We start from the raw sequence: 15,335 nt of genomic DNA, 5'->3' as shown, positions 1-15,335 counted from the left end.
CTCCTGCTGAAAATGCCTTCCCTGAGCAAGGTGTGCTGTGGCTTCTGCAGGCTCAGGGACATTCAGAACTTCTTTACACTAAGCACATGACAGGAAACATCAACAGAATAATCAGGCACTTAATCCTTTCAAACCTGTTCTGAAGTTTTATATTGTCCCAGAACAGAGAGGAGAATGCAATTACAGTGCTTCTGACTACCCAGCATTGTGTTGTTTACTTATCCATTTGGCAGTTGTCAGCCTTAATTTCTGTCTCAGTCACATTACATGTCTACTTATTATGCTTCTATTGTGCTTTCTCCTACAGTCAGTAAACAAAGGCTTTTTTTCAGTTTATAATCCATCACCACAAGCTATGTGCTTCCAGCTGTATTCTGACAATTTCTTGGAATGGAAGCATAAGGTTCCTGAATCTGTGAGGCTCAGAGAATGGCTTGTCCTAGTTTTATTTATTTTCAGGATAAGGTTTGGCCTTTTGCTATTTTAAATTGCATCTAATACACAAATCCTGACTATTGTTATTAATAACGATAATGATTACGATAATAGTCATTATTATTAATAATTATTATTAATATTTTCCCATGTTTTTTTAATCAACTAGAATTTGACAACTTGAATATCCCCTTCCTCCACACACATCAACTTCTCCCTGTTACTCTGCTGAAGAGTAATTTGTCTTAAGAGCTAAAAAAAATAGGGAAAAACATAGCTCTACCTCTAAGTAAAATTCTCAATTTCTGTTCTCCATGGAGTTGCAATATTTTGACAGTGGATTTTTTTTCTCCTATAAGGAATCACAACTGAAATTCCACAGTGCCTTGAAAGAGAAATGTATCTGTAATTTAGGCAAGTTTGACTCCAAACTTAAGTACCATTGGAGGACACAGCAAGTATTTGTTAGGTTATGTTTTCAAACAAGAACTTTAATGAAAAGGGCTTGATTAAATGGCTCTGGTGGGACATTTCTTCTTTCTCTTTTCAGGGGAAAAGGATCAGGTTCTAAACTCTATTCAAAAACACACTTTTAATCACTCTCTACTTGACATTCCTGATTATTATGCCCAGTATAGGGAAAAAAAGACCTTGGACAAAGTCTCCTCTCTCTGCTTTCTGTATGCAGAACCAGCTGTCCTTTCTAAAGGACATTTTCTTTCCTACCTCCATCTCAGATGCATTGCAATTTATCTGAGGTTCTGTAGTTGTTATTTTTCCCCTCTCTTAAAATTTTAATAAAAAAACTTTTTCAGTCTCTTGGCATGTTGTTCCAAGGGGGATTGTCTTCTGCCAGGATCTTTTCTTGGCTTCCATGTTGCTCCATTTGGTGCACTCTCTGTGTATCTGGATTTAGCCCTGATATGTTCCTTCTTGAGACTGCCTGGATGGAATATGTGCTGTCAGGCACAACCATGGTGGAAATCTCCAAGATCTCTGGATGCACAGCAGCCTCAGTGCTGCTGCTGAGCAGTAATTCCACCCAGGTGTCCCAGATGGTTGTAATAAATGCTTGAATCTTGCCCTGAGAAAATTTTCAAGTGAAGAGAGAATTGCAAATCCAGAAAAGTTTGGACATAGGCAGCTCTACCTGGAGTGAAATCTTGAGGTATTCAGCAATGCTCGTGATCATCTTGTAGTGACTGGGGATTTCCCTATACTCCAGCAGTCTTTCTGAAAGAGGTCTGCAGTATTCAGAAGGAAACTTCCAATGTTGGGAACTAATATCTCAGAAAAAAAGGATTATCTGTTTTCTGAACTTACCACGTGCTAGAAATTGCTTCTCACTTTCTAAGGGTAATTACAGTTCTACCTGCAGCATAATGGTAGATTTTCTTCTGGTTGCAAAAGCCCTGGAAGAATAAAATGTGTTCCTGGGGACTGTTGCTGTGGGTCAGGGACGGAATGTGCACCTGGATGGGTAAAAAAAGTTTTAAACTAGCCCTGGCAGTAAAGATATTCTGACATGAAACTAAACTGCTTTTCCTTCTCCTCAACAGCAGAAACTCCAGAATTTAATTCCCAAACTGTGCAAATGAGTTTATTTTGAAGGAATTAGTAATACTTGTGACTTGGTTTACCATCTGCGCAGGGGAAACCTACCCAAGAGGCAGCTGTAAATCAGTGTTGATTTGCAGAGAAATTATTGTGTCTAAACGACTCCTCCACCAAAGGGGTGGTGGAATGAAATGGAAATTTGAAGTGACAGCTGGCCTAGAGTGGGGTATGGAAATTTAAAAACTGAAGAGTTCTGTGCAGATTTCCCAGTTAGGTGACTCAGTGTCCACAAGCGCCTTTTCCTCGCTTTTTTAGCTTTGTTCCTGAGTGTCTCCAGAGTTCTTTCCAGCGTGTGTCACGCACCACACACTTCATTCACATTCCAGGTACCCACACTTGTTTTCACAGAGTCAAAACTGAAGGGTTTTTTTCCTTCTCTCTCTCTCTCTCTTCCCTTCTCCAAACCTTAGTCTATTTATAAATTGCACAACTTGGCACGGGAGCACTGTGACCAACGTGCAAACAGAGGGTTTAATAATCAGTTGTTCTTTCTGATGTTGGTTTTGCAACCAGACAGACCAAAGTGCATTGCAGATGTCTGGTTTAAGTGTTATATGGGCGAAGCAGAGGGAACCAAGCCAACATTTCTGCTGTGGCCTTCTCAACACTTCTAATTCTGGGAGGGAATACACTTTCTACAGGTGGATGTTGCTGCTGCTGCTGGGAGTTTTGTAATGATGTTTCTGATAATCTGCTGGAAGAGCAGCTTGTTCAGGAGTTATGGGTAATTTGACCAAATCTTTCCTTAAAGACATGATTCTTGTTCAAGAGAACTCAGTATGTGGTAGGTGGCCATTTAACCAGCCTTTATAGAGACTTCTAAAATGAAATGCACAAAATTTCACCTTATGATATATCAACACACAGAACAAAATCCTTGTGTGCTACTCCTGATAGGAGCAGTACACATTCTTTATCAAAGCCATTTGTCCTTTATTTAGGGAATAACCCCTGCCTCCATGGAATATGTGTGTATAAAGGAGCATTTCCCTTATGCAGAAATAAAGCTCACACAATGCCGGGGACACACTTTTTTGTGACATTCTGCAGTATCCATGAGCAGCACACTTTGGAAAGGATTAGTCTTAGCTTTGCCTGGATATATGTGAGGCAGATGTGAATTAGCTACTGAGGTAGGGCAAGACTGGTCTAAATTCTCTCTTTTGCCATGCCAGCATAAATCATGGATAATTCCTGTAGGATAATAAAGTTAGACTGGTTTTATCCCAATGTAAATGAGAGAACATGCCAAGTTCTTGGTGTAAATATATAAAAACTTGTAAAAATACTTTTCCTTGACTTGCATCTTCCTCTACCCTTGAAGCACACATTTTCCCCCCCTCTGTTCATCCACTACTGAATCCAGCAGCAGCTGCAGTAGAAGTTGGTACAGGGGGTCACAGGTGTTTGCAGAGCCTTGACTCCTATTCAGAGGAACCAGAGAAGAGTTCTTGGGATGTGTCAAAGAAAAGACATGTCTATTTCCTGTTCCATTTCTATTTTCTGACTTAATAAGCTCATATCTAAATTGTTCATTGTGTTTCCAAGCTCTGTCATTGCCTCTCCTTAGATTATTTCACTTTCTGGCACATTGGTGGACTGAGCTTGGGCACAGCATCTTAATTATTTTCTTTTTTCAAAACAGTTAAGCCACAAAACACAGTGCAGTTTCCTTCTTGGCAACTGCTTTTTTTCCATACTGCCAGGACATTGTTGAACTCTTGTCACTTTCTTTTGGCATGGATACAAATAGCAACCCTTCACTTTATAGGTTACAGATCACATTAATCACTGGAAGGCTTAAAAATTTGAGGCGAAGCCTCTCAAGCCATAAACTTCGACTTCCCTGACCCTGATCAGCTACTCTTTAGTGCTGCTGGCATTTGAGGTCTTTCTGTGCTAATTTGTGGCCCTTTGTCAAAAGAACAGAGAGTTTAGAACATCTTAGATTGTGGACAATTTTTTTGGTGCCTGCTCTGACCTATCTGAAACACTTTACTAGCTCATTGCCCATCTCTAAAAGAAGGAAGCAGTAAGAAGATAGAATCATCTCTCTCTGGTCCTCATTTTCCTGCTTTAGTGTCCAATTTAAGGTTGTCATTCCCCAGTCAGAAAGAAACTTGAGAGCAAATGGAGTTTCCCTCTATCCTGTGCTGTTCCAACACCATAGCTGCTGTTTGTTGACTCATACAGGAAGCTTGAAGAAAAGCTGTAGGGCTTCTGGTTAATTCTTTATTTCAATCAAGAATTTATTCTTTCATTTCAGATTTAAAAAAGTGTATTAAAACGTGTGTATTAAACAAGCTGTATTAACAACATAGCATATTAACAAACAGGTATATTAAAAATATATATTTATTTTCAAATGTTAAATAAATATATATTTACTTTCAAATATGAAAACAAAGGAAAGCTTCTTCTTATAATTGCCTCCAAAATTATCTGGCATGTGCCAGGTCAGAGGGCAGTCCCACAGTATATGGTTTGTATTTGCAACACAAATATTTATATTTATTATTTCATAAAATATGCTATATCATATAATGCTATATTTTCTTGTATTCTCTTCAAATCCATCGGCCCAAGGTGATTCAAAGCTGAAGTTATTGCCATTCAAGCCACGCTGTGATGATTTCACTTGTGCTGATTGATACTTCACACAGTTTGTGGCTTAGAATACTTTCCAACGTCAGGTATACGGGTTGTATTCCTTTTCTAGAAGATTCCTGAAATTTCCCAGCTTCTGGATGGCATCCCCTCATGCTGAAGATAACTTTGTCTGTGTGTCACCCCAAAATGCTCTTGTTTTGCTTTCCCCTTTCAGATTGCATGCATCCTTTCTCAAGTATAAGCAAGTTTATTTAGACATGAGAAAATAGAGGCACTCATGGAAGGCAAAACTGAAACAGGCAGGATTGCACTGCCAGTTTTCCATGGGAGAGCCTGGAAGTGTGGAGTTAGCTGTAGCTGTGATGGTGTGAGAACAACAGCAGGATCTGTAGTAATAAAAATCTCTCACTTTTGCTTCCCTTATCCATTTCGTCTGAGCTGGAAGTGACTGTGGGGGCTTGTCTTGTCCCCTGGCTCTCTGCCATAGTTACACTCCTGCCCTGTCTCTCCTGTGCCACGAGCAGTCTGGCCCTTAGACCCAACTTATGGAGTAGAAAATTTCAGTTTGGGCCTCCAAAAATCTCGTTTAATCATTTTCAGTAAGAATGGTTTAAATCTGGGGTGCTTAACTTGGATAAAACTTTGCTAAGGTAAATGGGATCAGAGTAAATCTCAAACTGGGATCATGCTCAAACTTTATGAGGAGCAAGTCTTGTCTTTCGAGATGATATCATGATTTATTTTAATTTTTGCTGCTATCAAAGTGTAAATGTCTCACTGACTCACACTCCATGTCATGTCCTGAGTGCTCTCTGTGTAGCTGCTTTCTGTCCAACACTGCTCCATCTTCTTCTAGGGCTTGTGAAATGCTTTTAACCTTGTCGGTTTTTATCTAAGTTTTAGTGAATTCTTGAGTTCTGTGAAGCTTTTTGGGTTTTTCCATATTTGTAATCACTCCTAACTGTACTTTGGAATGATCAGTGAGGTTCATCCATGCTTAGTTTACTTCTTGCAGTGTGATTCATGAAGATGCTGGGCTGAGTTCTACCACTTATTTATCAACATCTGCAGTGGGCTGTTCCTCACAGCAGACACTGTTTTTTCTAACCAGCTGTCCAGGGGCTGTTAACCTGACAAAAGTATTCTTTCTGAAAAGCCAGTGCTAAGTGCACAAGTAAACTTTCCTCCTTTAGCATTAGTTCCAGATTAGTCATCTTTTAAGATATTAGAGGATGTTGTCAGTATGGTCCCATAGATGTCATTTCTGTGACTATCCCTAACTGAATCCAGGAGCACTACAGAGGCAAAAATTGATGTGCTCCTCTGAGAAGCCAAGTATTTTCCAATGTTTCCTTCTATTTCACTGACTTCTTTTAAGAGATGCAAAGACCACAGTCTTCTCTGAACACATATTATGTATTGCAATGATACCTGCTTAATTTCAGCTCAGGAGAATGATCCAGGACTGTCTTTAATTTCTCAGAACAGAGAAGCCCAAACTTCTAAATGCCAAAATCATTCCCTTAATTTGTTCCTATTGTCTTCAAGATCCTCAGGGCTTTCATTCATGCCCTTCATAATTTGTATTTTAACTTTCTATGATTGTTTAGTAGCTGTAAAACACATTTGAAAATGATACCCTTGGCATATGCTTTTTCTTATTTTTTTTTCTCTTTTTCAGGAAGTATTTTGGAGAAAAGATAGGACTTTATTTTGCATGGCTGGGTTTATACACGGAATTCCTCATTCCATCTTCAGTAGTTGGGATTATTGTATTTCTATATGGATGTATAACCATTGAAAGTGACATTCCTAGGTAAGCTTATCTGTGATCCATGAAAATTATGAGACTGTGCTTTTTCTTAATCTGTAGTGAGAATAACTGATTTTAGCTTATCTGAAGAGCAGTGATGTATCATTACCAACCCTGCAAGCATTCTAAGCACAGAGGCATTGAACAGGTATTTGAAGGGCACACATTTATTTGGCTGGTCAGCGTCTTACCTCCTGAAACAGGAATGTGTAGTGAGTCCACTGTATTTAGTTCATTTTCTAAGATATTAATTTGCTTTTTATGAGTGCACATAGCTCACTGCTCATTCAGAAAGTCATTATGTAAAGCTCACTGAAATGAATGCAAACACTGTCTATGACTCTTGGAACACTTTATTCTCATTTAAAAAATCAGACCATTTGTACAAGTGAGACAAGCAATAGTTACAAGATTTAGCAAATGCCAGCAGATCAAGAGATGTAATTCTGCCCCTGTGCCCCTCTCTGCTCAGCCCCACCTGCAGAGCTCCTCCAGCCCTGGGCCAGCACAGCAAGGACAGGGAGCTGCTGGAGCCAGGACAGAGCAGGGACACCAAGGGATCAGAGGGATGGAGCAGCTCTGCTGGGAGGAAAGGCTCAGGGAATTGGGATTGTTCAGCCTGGAGAGGAGAAGGCTTTGGGGTGACCTCACTGTGGCCTTCCAGTGCCTGAAGGGAGCCACAGGAAAGATGGAGAGAGACTCTTGACAAGGGCCTGGAGTGACAGGACAAGGGGCAATGGCTTCACACTGACACAGAGCAGGGTTAGATTGGATATTGGGAAGAAATTGTTCCCTGTGAGGGTGCTGAGGCCCTGGCACAGGTTTCCCAGAGAAGCTGTGGCTGCCCCATCCCTGGCAGTGTTCCAGGCCAGGCTGGATGGGGCTCTGAGCAACCTGGGCTAGTGGAAGGTGTCCCTGCCCATGGCAGGGGGTGGGACAGGATGATCTTGGAGGTCCCTTCTGACTCAACCCATTCTATGATTCTGTATTTGGTCGTCCCAGTATTCCCCTTCTAGACAGAAAATAATGTTGAGTTCTGTGTATCCTGAGGGGAATATACTACACAAAAACTGCCAAAGTGACACCGTGATGTTAATGTCTGCTTCTCAGAAAATTAATTCCTCTGTGTCATCTGTGTCTGACTTCTGCTGGAGACAGTACTTGTATGCTAATCACACTCATGAGAGTCCCTGAACTGTCAGCTTTTAAAATCACTGCAGTAGGACAAGGTTACTGATAGGTAAATGATGAACAGCACCTCATCTGAGGCAGGGTCTGTATTCTTAGCTTGATTTGAATAAATCTTGGTGCTTGTCAGGGTGAAAGCTTGTGCTAGCATTTAAGCTCTAGTGAGATTTATGGCTGAGATGTATCTGCAGCACCCTCTGCTGCCTTTTGACATAGAGAATTACTGTAACAACATGAGAGCTGGATACAGCTGCATACTGTTCAAGCCATATAATATAAACATATTCATAATAGAGCTTCAATAGTCTTCTTTTTTCCAGTTGAAGTTGTAAGGAAAAACCTATTTCAGGATGATCCGTAGAGAAACAATCGTAATCACCAAGTACCAGCTATCAGTGAAACATTGGGGCAACTCTCAGCTCATGATCCTGGCAAGGACATTTGAGCTTTGCATTACTCAGATCACCTATGTGAGACTGTGCAGGTATGAAAGGCTTTCACATCCAAACTTTATGGAAAATACTGAAAGCATTCTCAGCCCTGACAAGAAGTGTTTGGCCTGTTAAAGTGATACTGATAATGTTTTTTTCAAAGATTTTTAGAAATCGAATACATACATAGCAAATAAGACCAAGAATCAAAATAACATTACTGCCAAGATCTTAAAATCTGTAAGAAATCTTTTCTCTCATCTTTTTGTGCCACCATATAAAAAAATGTGTTTTGACAGCAGCACTGAATTTCCTTTGTGACCACTTCAGTGTTTCTTTTCAGTGATTTAAATCTGATCTGTATCAAATCATGTAGCTGACTGCAGAGGTGCAAGCACCACTTTTGTGTTTGAATTTCAGTTTTTTAGTGTGGTTCACCTCAGTCTTCAGTGATGTTGTCTTCCTTAACTCACTAATACAGTGCAGTTATCAGTCTGGTTGAGTATTGCATCATTTTCCTGTTGGTAAGGTGTCTATAAGGATTTAAAAAATTACTGTCCATGACAATGAACCTTGAGGAAAGACACAGCTCCTGTTCTCTGCAAGTGCAGGCCACATATAATGCAGAGAGCATGTAATAACCGTGATGTGCTGCTTGATATCACGACTGCCCATCCATAGTTTCTGAGCTGGAATACTCAGAGGAACCTGTGCCCTTGTCTGTCCCAGCAAAGAGATGTGTGACCAACGCAATGCCTTCACCATGTGCCCCCTGTGTGACAAGTTCTGTGATTACTGGAACCTCAGCTCTGCCTGTGCCACCGCTCGAGCGAGCCACTTGTTTGACAACCCGGCCACGGTTTTCTTCTCCATCTTTATGGCTCTCTGGGGTGAGTATTGCTTTGTGAGGTAATGGTGCCATTTGATGTTTGGGCTCTTCACAGAATAACAGAGTGCTGTTTGATTGAATGTGATCCCTATGGCTTTTGGAAGCTGGCAATCCTCAGAAGGCCGGGGAGAGCTGTCTGTGTTGAGGCTGGGGAAAGCAATATCACTGTCAACAGCAAGCTCTGGGATAAATGGAGCTGTGTAGTTCAGGGAAGAAAAAATGTTCTTTCTTCCTCTACTGCCATGTTCAGAATCACAGAGTCATCAAGCCTGGAAAAGATATACCAGATCACCAAGTCCAGGCTTTGACTGATCCCCACCTTGTCAACTAAACCAGAGCACTTTGTGCCATGTTCAGTTGTTTATTAAACACTCCAGGGATGGTGACTCCTCTCTGGGCAGCCCCTTCCAGTGCCAGTGGGAAGAAATTCTTCCTGATGTCCAACCTGAACCTCCCCTGACACATCTTGAGGCCATTTTCTCCAGAGAGAACAGAAGAAATTGTGCCATTAATGGTACTTCTAAACTTTGCCATGCATTTGCTAATTTTTCTTCATTTTCCGTCAACATATCAAAACCTTTTAACACCTTCTGCATTTGGGGCCAGAATGTATTTGAGAATGTATTTATATTTGTATTTGGTATGGTAGAGACAGCTGAAAGGGTCTAATTTAAACACAGTCTCACTTCCTCATGGGGCAATTCAGTCACATAATTTTATCAAAACTTTATGGGATTCCAAGAGGAATGGGACTATTATAATTTTAATTATAATATATTTTAGAATATCCCCTTTAAACAAGCTTGCTTTTCTTTAATGGCAAATATCCCTGTCTCCATGAGGATACCAAAACACTTAATAAACATGAATGAATGCATTGTAGTATTACTCTTATTGTTTCTGGCCTCACCTCTGCCCTGAAATGTGTGTGTACTGTGCTTGCATGAATTATTGCTGGTGTTATGCTCTCTATTACTCTAGAGCTTGTTTATTGTGAAAGTTATATGTTCTATTGCTACTGTAAAACGATTTTTTATTTCCCTATTTATTGTTCCCAAAATGAAATTATTATCCTTAATATGAAACTGAGCAAAATGTTATTGTGTTATAGCCATCCCTCAGCAACCAGTGTGTTATTCTTTGCAAGCCTATTAAGATTTTACAACTTGTCTTAGAAAGGACTGATTGGTGGCTTGGCATTGGGTGAGGACAGCAGAAAGTTTTTAAGGAACTTGCAAACAGAACACATCATGGAAGCAAGAAGCATTTATTTACCAGTTCCTAGAATCCCTAGAGCAAATGTTAGAGAATATGTGAGAATTAGAAAAAAGATGATGAATTTATACACTTTCAGAACAATTTATTTTACTACTTCAGATTATAGGATCCAGTGGCACATTAAGTGTCACCTGCTGCTGTGAAGCTTAAGATAAATACAATATCATTTTCCTGACAGAGGAAGTTTACTGTAAACTGGCATCCATGTAAATGACAATTACCACTGAACCTCATCCAGAACAACTGCATTTTAATATCAGCAATGCAATGTGCAAAAGAAAATGCTGATATATCCTTGCACTAAGACAAATTAGTAGAATCTCTTATGGAACAAAATAGGACAAAAAGTTCCATATGCACTGCTTTTAAAAGAGGGCATGTAAGAATAACAAAATTCTTTCAGAGCTATAGCTCTCCTCCAAAAAATGTTTCCCACAGATTAGAAAAGTCTGTTCTCGGGACCATGATAACTGAGCTTGTCAGTTCAAGAAAATGCAGCCGGCACACACAAAGAGCAGCAAAGCAAAATAATGGAGCTTTTACTAACTCTGCCCAGCTTGCCTGTTAAATATTAGATTACATCAAATTTTGCTGCCCTACTATTAGAGGCTGTGCTGGTGGTTATATCTAGAGCTCAATCTCTTGAATGGCAGAGCTCACTCACACTCCTATTCCAGCTGTATATTTAAAAGAGCAAACCATGGCTATCTGGGCCAGCTTCACTTCAGGACGGTGTTGGCACAGGAATTCTTTTGTCTTGCTTGTTTTCTCCCTTTCTTTAGAAAACAGAAGGCTTCCTGTGGTTAATATTTCTATAGGAATCATACTTTTAGTAGCTGATCCTGATTCCTTGTGAAGTGTCTGTGATTCCTGCTGAAAGTGCCCATATTCACAGTAATGCCTGGCTGACTGGGCTTGATGTCACCAGTGTCCTGGTGCTGAATTTCAGTGTCAGATGCTTTTAGCAGAAATTTTACAGAATCACAGAATGGTTTGTGTTGGAAGGGGAAGCTCATCCAGTTCCTACCCCCTGCCATGGGCAGGGACACCTTCCACTATCCCAGGTTGCTCAGAGCCCCATCCAACCAGCCTGGAACACTGCCAGGGATGGGGCAGCCACAGCTTCTCTGGGAAACCTGTGCCAGGGCCTCAGCACCCTCATGGGGAAGAATTTCGTTCCATTATCCAATCCAAACCTGCTGTGTGTCAGTTCAGTTTTTCTGCTGGTGTAAGTCAGTGCAGACGTGTTGATTTCAGAGCAGCTGCTGCATCAAGCCAAGTACGTTCTTATAGAGCTACATGTGGAACTGAGTTTTTGTATAACAGGAAAGAATGGAATGAGTAATAGCACCCTATAAAATAACCAAATGTTTTTGTATTTAGGATATCTAAAAACCCTTGAGTTTTCTAACCATGCTAAATATAGCTTTTATATGTTTTCCCTTCTGTAAGGGAGAAACACAGATAGCAACTTAGTTGCTTAATGTCTGGATTTGCTTTCAGTCTGCTGCAAGTCCTGTCTTTAAATTATATTTATTTCTTATATGGTGGGATGATACCTGTGAAGAAAATATTTGCAGCTAGCTGTTGGGATAGATTATGACTGGTAAGAGCTTATTTTCACAGAGTTCCCCCTTTCCTCAGTGCTATCTGACAGTGTAGATGCCGCCAAGGGAAGCTGATCTGATTCTCCACTGTTTGTCTTGTGGGGCTAGCTACAAGACGTTCAAAGTGATGTAAACACTGCTGTGATCTAACAATGGTTTTACAATACCCTTTTCACCCACTGAAAAAGTGAGGTGAACCATAAGAAAATGGAAAACAGTGCCCCCAGCTGTTTATAGGTATAGCTTTTATTGGTAGAGTCTTGCTGATTTTAGTTGGTATGTACTGGTTTAGAATAAGGAGAAGCAGGAGGCTGAACCAGGGGCCAGTCATTTAGGGCAAAATCACCATGTCTACGAAGGACAAAAGCATTTAACTACACCATTGTAATATATTTCAAAATACCTTTTTCTACATCTTGCTGGGGATCCTAGTTATTTCAGTAGCAGGCTAAACCTACCTCAGAATGCTTCATGGTGAATTAAGAGAGATGATGTCTTCCATGGATATCCACAATTATGGGCTCAGTTCCATCCCTGACAAGAACTTAACAGTGGCTATGGACAGCCCATGTTTCGTCTTTCTGTATTTTATTTTCAAAAGACAGTAATTATTGTTTCTGTGCTTTGCTTGAATTCTTTTTTTAAAATTGGGCCTGAGGCTGTTTCTTAGTGCTTAATTTTAAAGGGTCTAGCCTAATGGGATTCAAATATCGGTTGAAGCTTATAAGTAACACAAATATTGGCCACAAGGCTTGGATTTATAATTTTTTAAACTGTTAATTTCTTTTAAAGCTACTATGTTTCTTGAACAATGGAAGCGTTTGCAGATGAGATTGAGTTACTTCTGGGATCTAACTGGACTGGAAGAAGAAGAAGTAAGTCTCCTCTCCTTGGGCTAATTTACTGTGTTAATTATTCTATAGATGTATATTATATAAGCATGGATGTATAGATTTCTCATGAGTGTTCTCCAGCCCAATGCAGTTCGTAGCTGTGTTTAGATAAAGGACTGTAATTGATACAGTTTTGAGTATCAATGTTTATTTAGGAAATCCTCACCTATATCTTACTGATTCAGCACTCTGAAGTTAATAATGAATGTTGAAAAGGATTATAAGGCAAGAACAGATCATGTTTTGCTGATAATGCCCATATTGTATAGTGATAGATTTCATAGTGTGCAGTAACACAACGATGCTGAATAAATACTTTGTTATGTTACTTCATTCTGTGTAGCAAGAATTCCTTGTGATGATACAGCACAGGTCACAGTACCATCAGCAATTTTTGCATCCAAGTCTGGGTGACATCTATGATACCTTATGTACCTGATCCCAAGCTCTAGGTGCTCACCAACAGAGCTGTTTCAAAAAAATAAATGGTGTGTGTTTCTTCAGAAAGAGCTTTTCAATGAGCTATGGGGTCTCCAGCCATGCCTGAATTGACTGAAAATGAGATGTAATTGTTCATTGGTACTTAGCAATGTCCCTAATTTTGTTCTTAGTTCTTTCTTTTGGTTTGTTCTAATGTCTGTCTCTCATCCAAGGATTCATTTCTAACCCTGACTAAATAAAGTGCAGTTACTAAAATCATAACTAAATATCATGCTAAGAACAGGTAGAATTTGGACTTTCCCCTGGCAGTAGATGCTGAGATGTCTCTAGAACAGGGTCATATTCAGTAATTCAGAACTGTCTTGGTTTACTGGGAGGATTTGAATCAACTTCTCTTCGTGTTCCAGCTCAGTTCCTTAAACAACAGGCTACCTACAAATCTTCAGCCCTGCTAGCTAAGCTCAGCTCTAACAGCAGAGTGAAAATACCATAGTGGAAAAGCAAGCTGACATCATGGACTTAATGATGTAGGATGGTAGTGATGTTATTCTTCTATTTCCTATTTCCCAGATCAAAATATTTGGATAAAACAAAAAGATAACCCTGAGAACAGACAGCATGCTGCAGTATTCCTCTTCTTCCATCACTATCCTGAAATGCAGAAATATTCCTTTCACTGATGACTTGGCAACAACCTCCTCTCTTTTGTCTCTGTTTCTCAGCTTTTTCATGACTCTCTCCCCTGTTATGATGTGGATGATGCTCACAGTACAACCCAGTACTCCCAGTCTGTGAGTTGTGATGCACTTGCACATCAGAAATTACTGCTTCTCCCACAAGGGATGTCAAACTCCCTGCCAGAGATGTACCACCTGCAGGGAAACTGAGAGGCTGGAGAACAAACTCTGGGCTCTGTGGCATATATGATGAACCACCATATTTTTCTGATTTTCTGAAGGCCTCCCATGCCTCCCACCATCAGGCAATAGGAGAACACACCTGGTGGATGAAGGGGAGTGGAAATGGGTCCCTGCTTGGAGAGGTAATAAAAAATTCCTCCCGACCCCCATCACCTACCCAGGTGCCACTCCAGAGTAGGTATGAGGCCCTGGACCTAGAGGGTCAGTCAGATGGTGTAGAAGAAAATGATCTGCCCAGTGAGCCTCCCAATTACACTTAATCTGTCAGATGGATCACCACCTGTGACATTAAAAAGAAAAGAAGGGTAGTCATAGTGCTGACTCCTTTCTGAGGGGAACAGAGGGCCCCATGTGTTGACATGACCCATCCCACAGGGAGGTGTGCTGCCTCCCTGGGGCCAGGGTATGGGATATTACCAAGAGACTCCCTGGGCTGACCCAGCCCTCTGATTATTATCCACTGCTGATACTCTGTGCTGGTAGTGATGAGATTGAAAAGAGGAGCGTCAGGGCAATTAAAAGGAACTTTAGGGCACTGGGTCAAGTGATTGACAGGGCAGGAGCACAGGTAGTGTTCTGCTCAGTCCCTTTGGTGGCTGAGAAAAATGGTGAAAGGAATAGGAGAGCTCACATTGTCAATAAGTGGTGCAAGGGTTTGTGTCATCAGCAGAATTTTGGGTTGCTTGATCATGGGGCAACTTTTATGGCACCTGGCCTGCTGGAACTGGATGGGCTCTGTCTCTCTGTTAAGGGCAGAAGGATTTTAGCTCATGAACTGGCAGAACTCGTTGAGAGGGCTTTAAACTAGGTTAGAAGGGGGAAGGGGATCTCTGGAAGCAGGCCCCAGGGTGGTAAGCTGAGCTAGGGGTGAAATCAGTAGCCCAGCTGAGGTGCATGCATACCAATGCACGCTGCATGGGTAATAAACAAGGAGAGCTGGAGGCCATGGTGCAACAGCAGAGCTATGATGTGGTCACCATCACAGAAACGTGGTGGGATGACTCACACAGCTGGAGCACTGCACTGGATGGCTACAAGCTCTCCAGAAGAGACAGGAAAGGGAGAAGAGATGGAGGAGTGGCACTTTGTATTAGGGAGGCTTCTGATGCCATAGGTATTGAAACTAATGATGATGGAGTTGAATGTTTATGGGTAAGAATTAATGGGAATGTCAACAAGACTGACATGCTACTGGGAGTCTGTTATTGTCCCA

The 15,335-nt window shown here is 40.9% G+C and overlaps 1 protein-coding gene across 1 annotated transcript in view; it reads left to right on the top strand.

Moving 5' to 3' along the window:
- Positions 1-15,335, top strand: part of ANO2 (anoctamin 2) — a 149,050-nt gene that overhangs the window by 51,555 nt on the left and 82,160 nt on the right. Inside the window, exons 12-14 of the mRNA XM_088166051.1 lie at positions 6,344-6,478; positions 8,824-8,984; positions 12,661-12,743. Of these exons, the coding sequence (XP_088022177.1) occupies positions 6,344-6,478; positions 8,824-8,984; positions 12,661-12,743 (379 nt within the window). The remainder of the gene's footprint in view (positions 1-6,343; positions 6,479-8,823; positions 8,985-12,660; positions 12,744-15,335) is intronic.

Source organism: Sturnus vulgaris, chromosome 5 (assembly GCF_052056855.1).
Source record: "Sturnus vulgaris isolate bStuVul1 chromosome 5, bStuVul1.hap1, whole genome shotgun sequence".
Lineage (NCBI taxonomy): Eukaryota > Metazoa > Chordata > Aves > Passeriformes > Sturnidae > Sturnus > Sturnus vulgaris.
The sequence above is the reverse complement of the archived record's forward strand: the minus strand, read 5'-3'. Positions and strand labels throughout refer to the sequence as shown.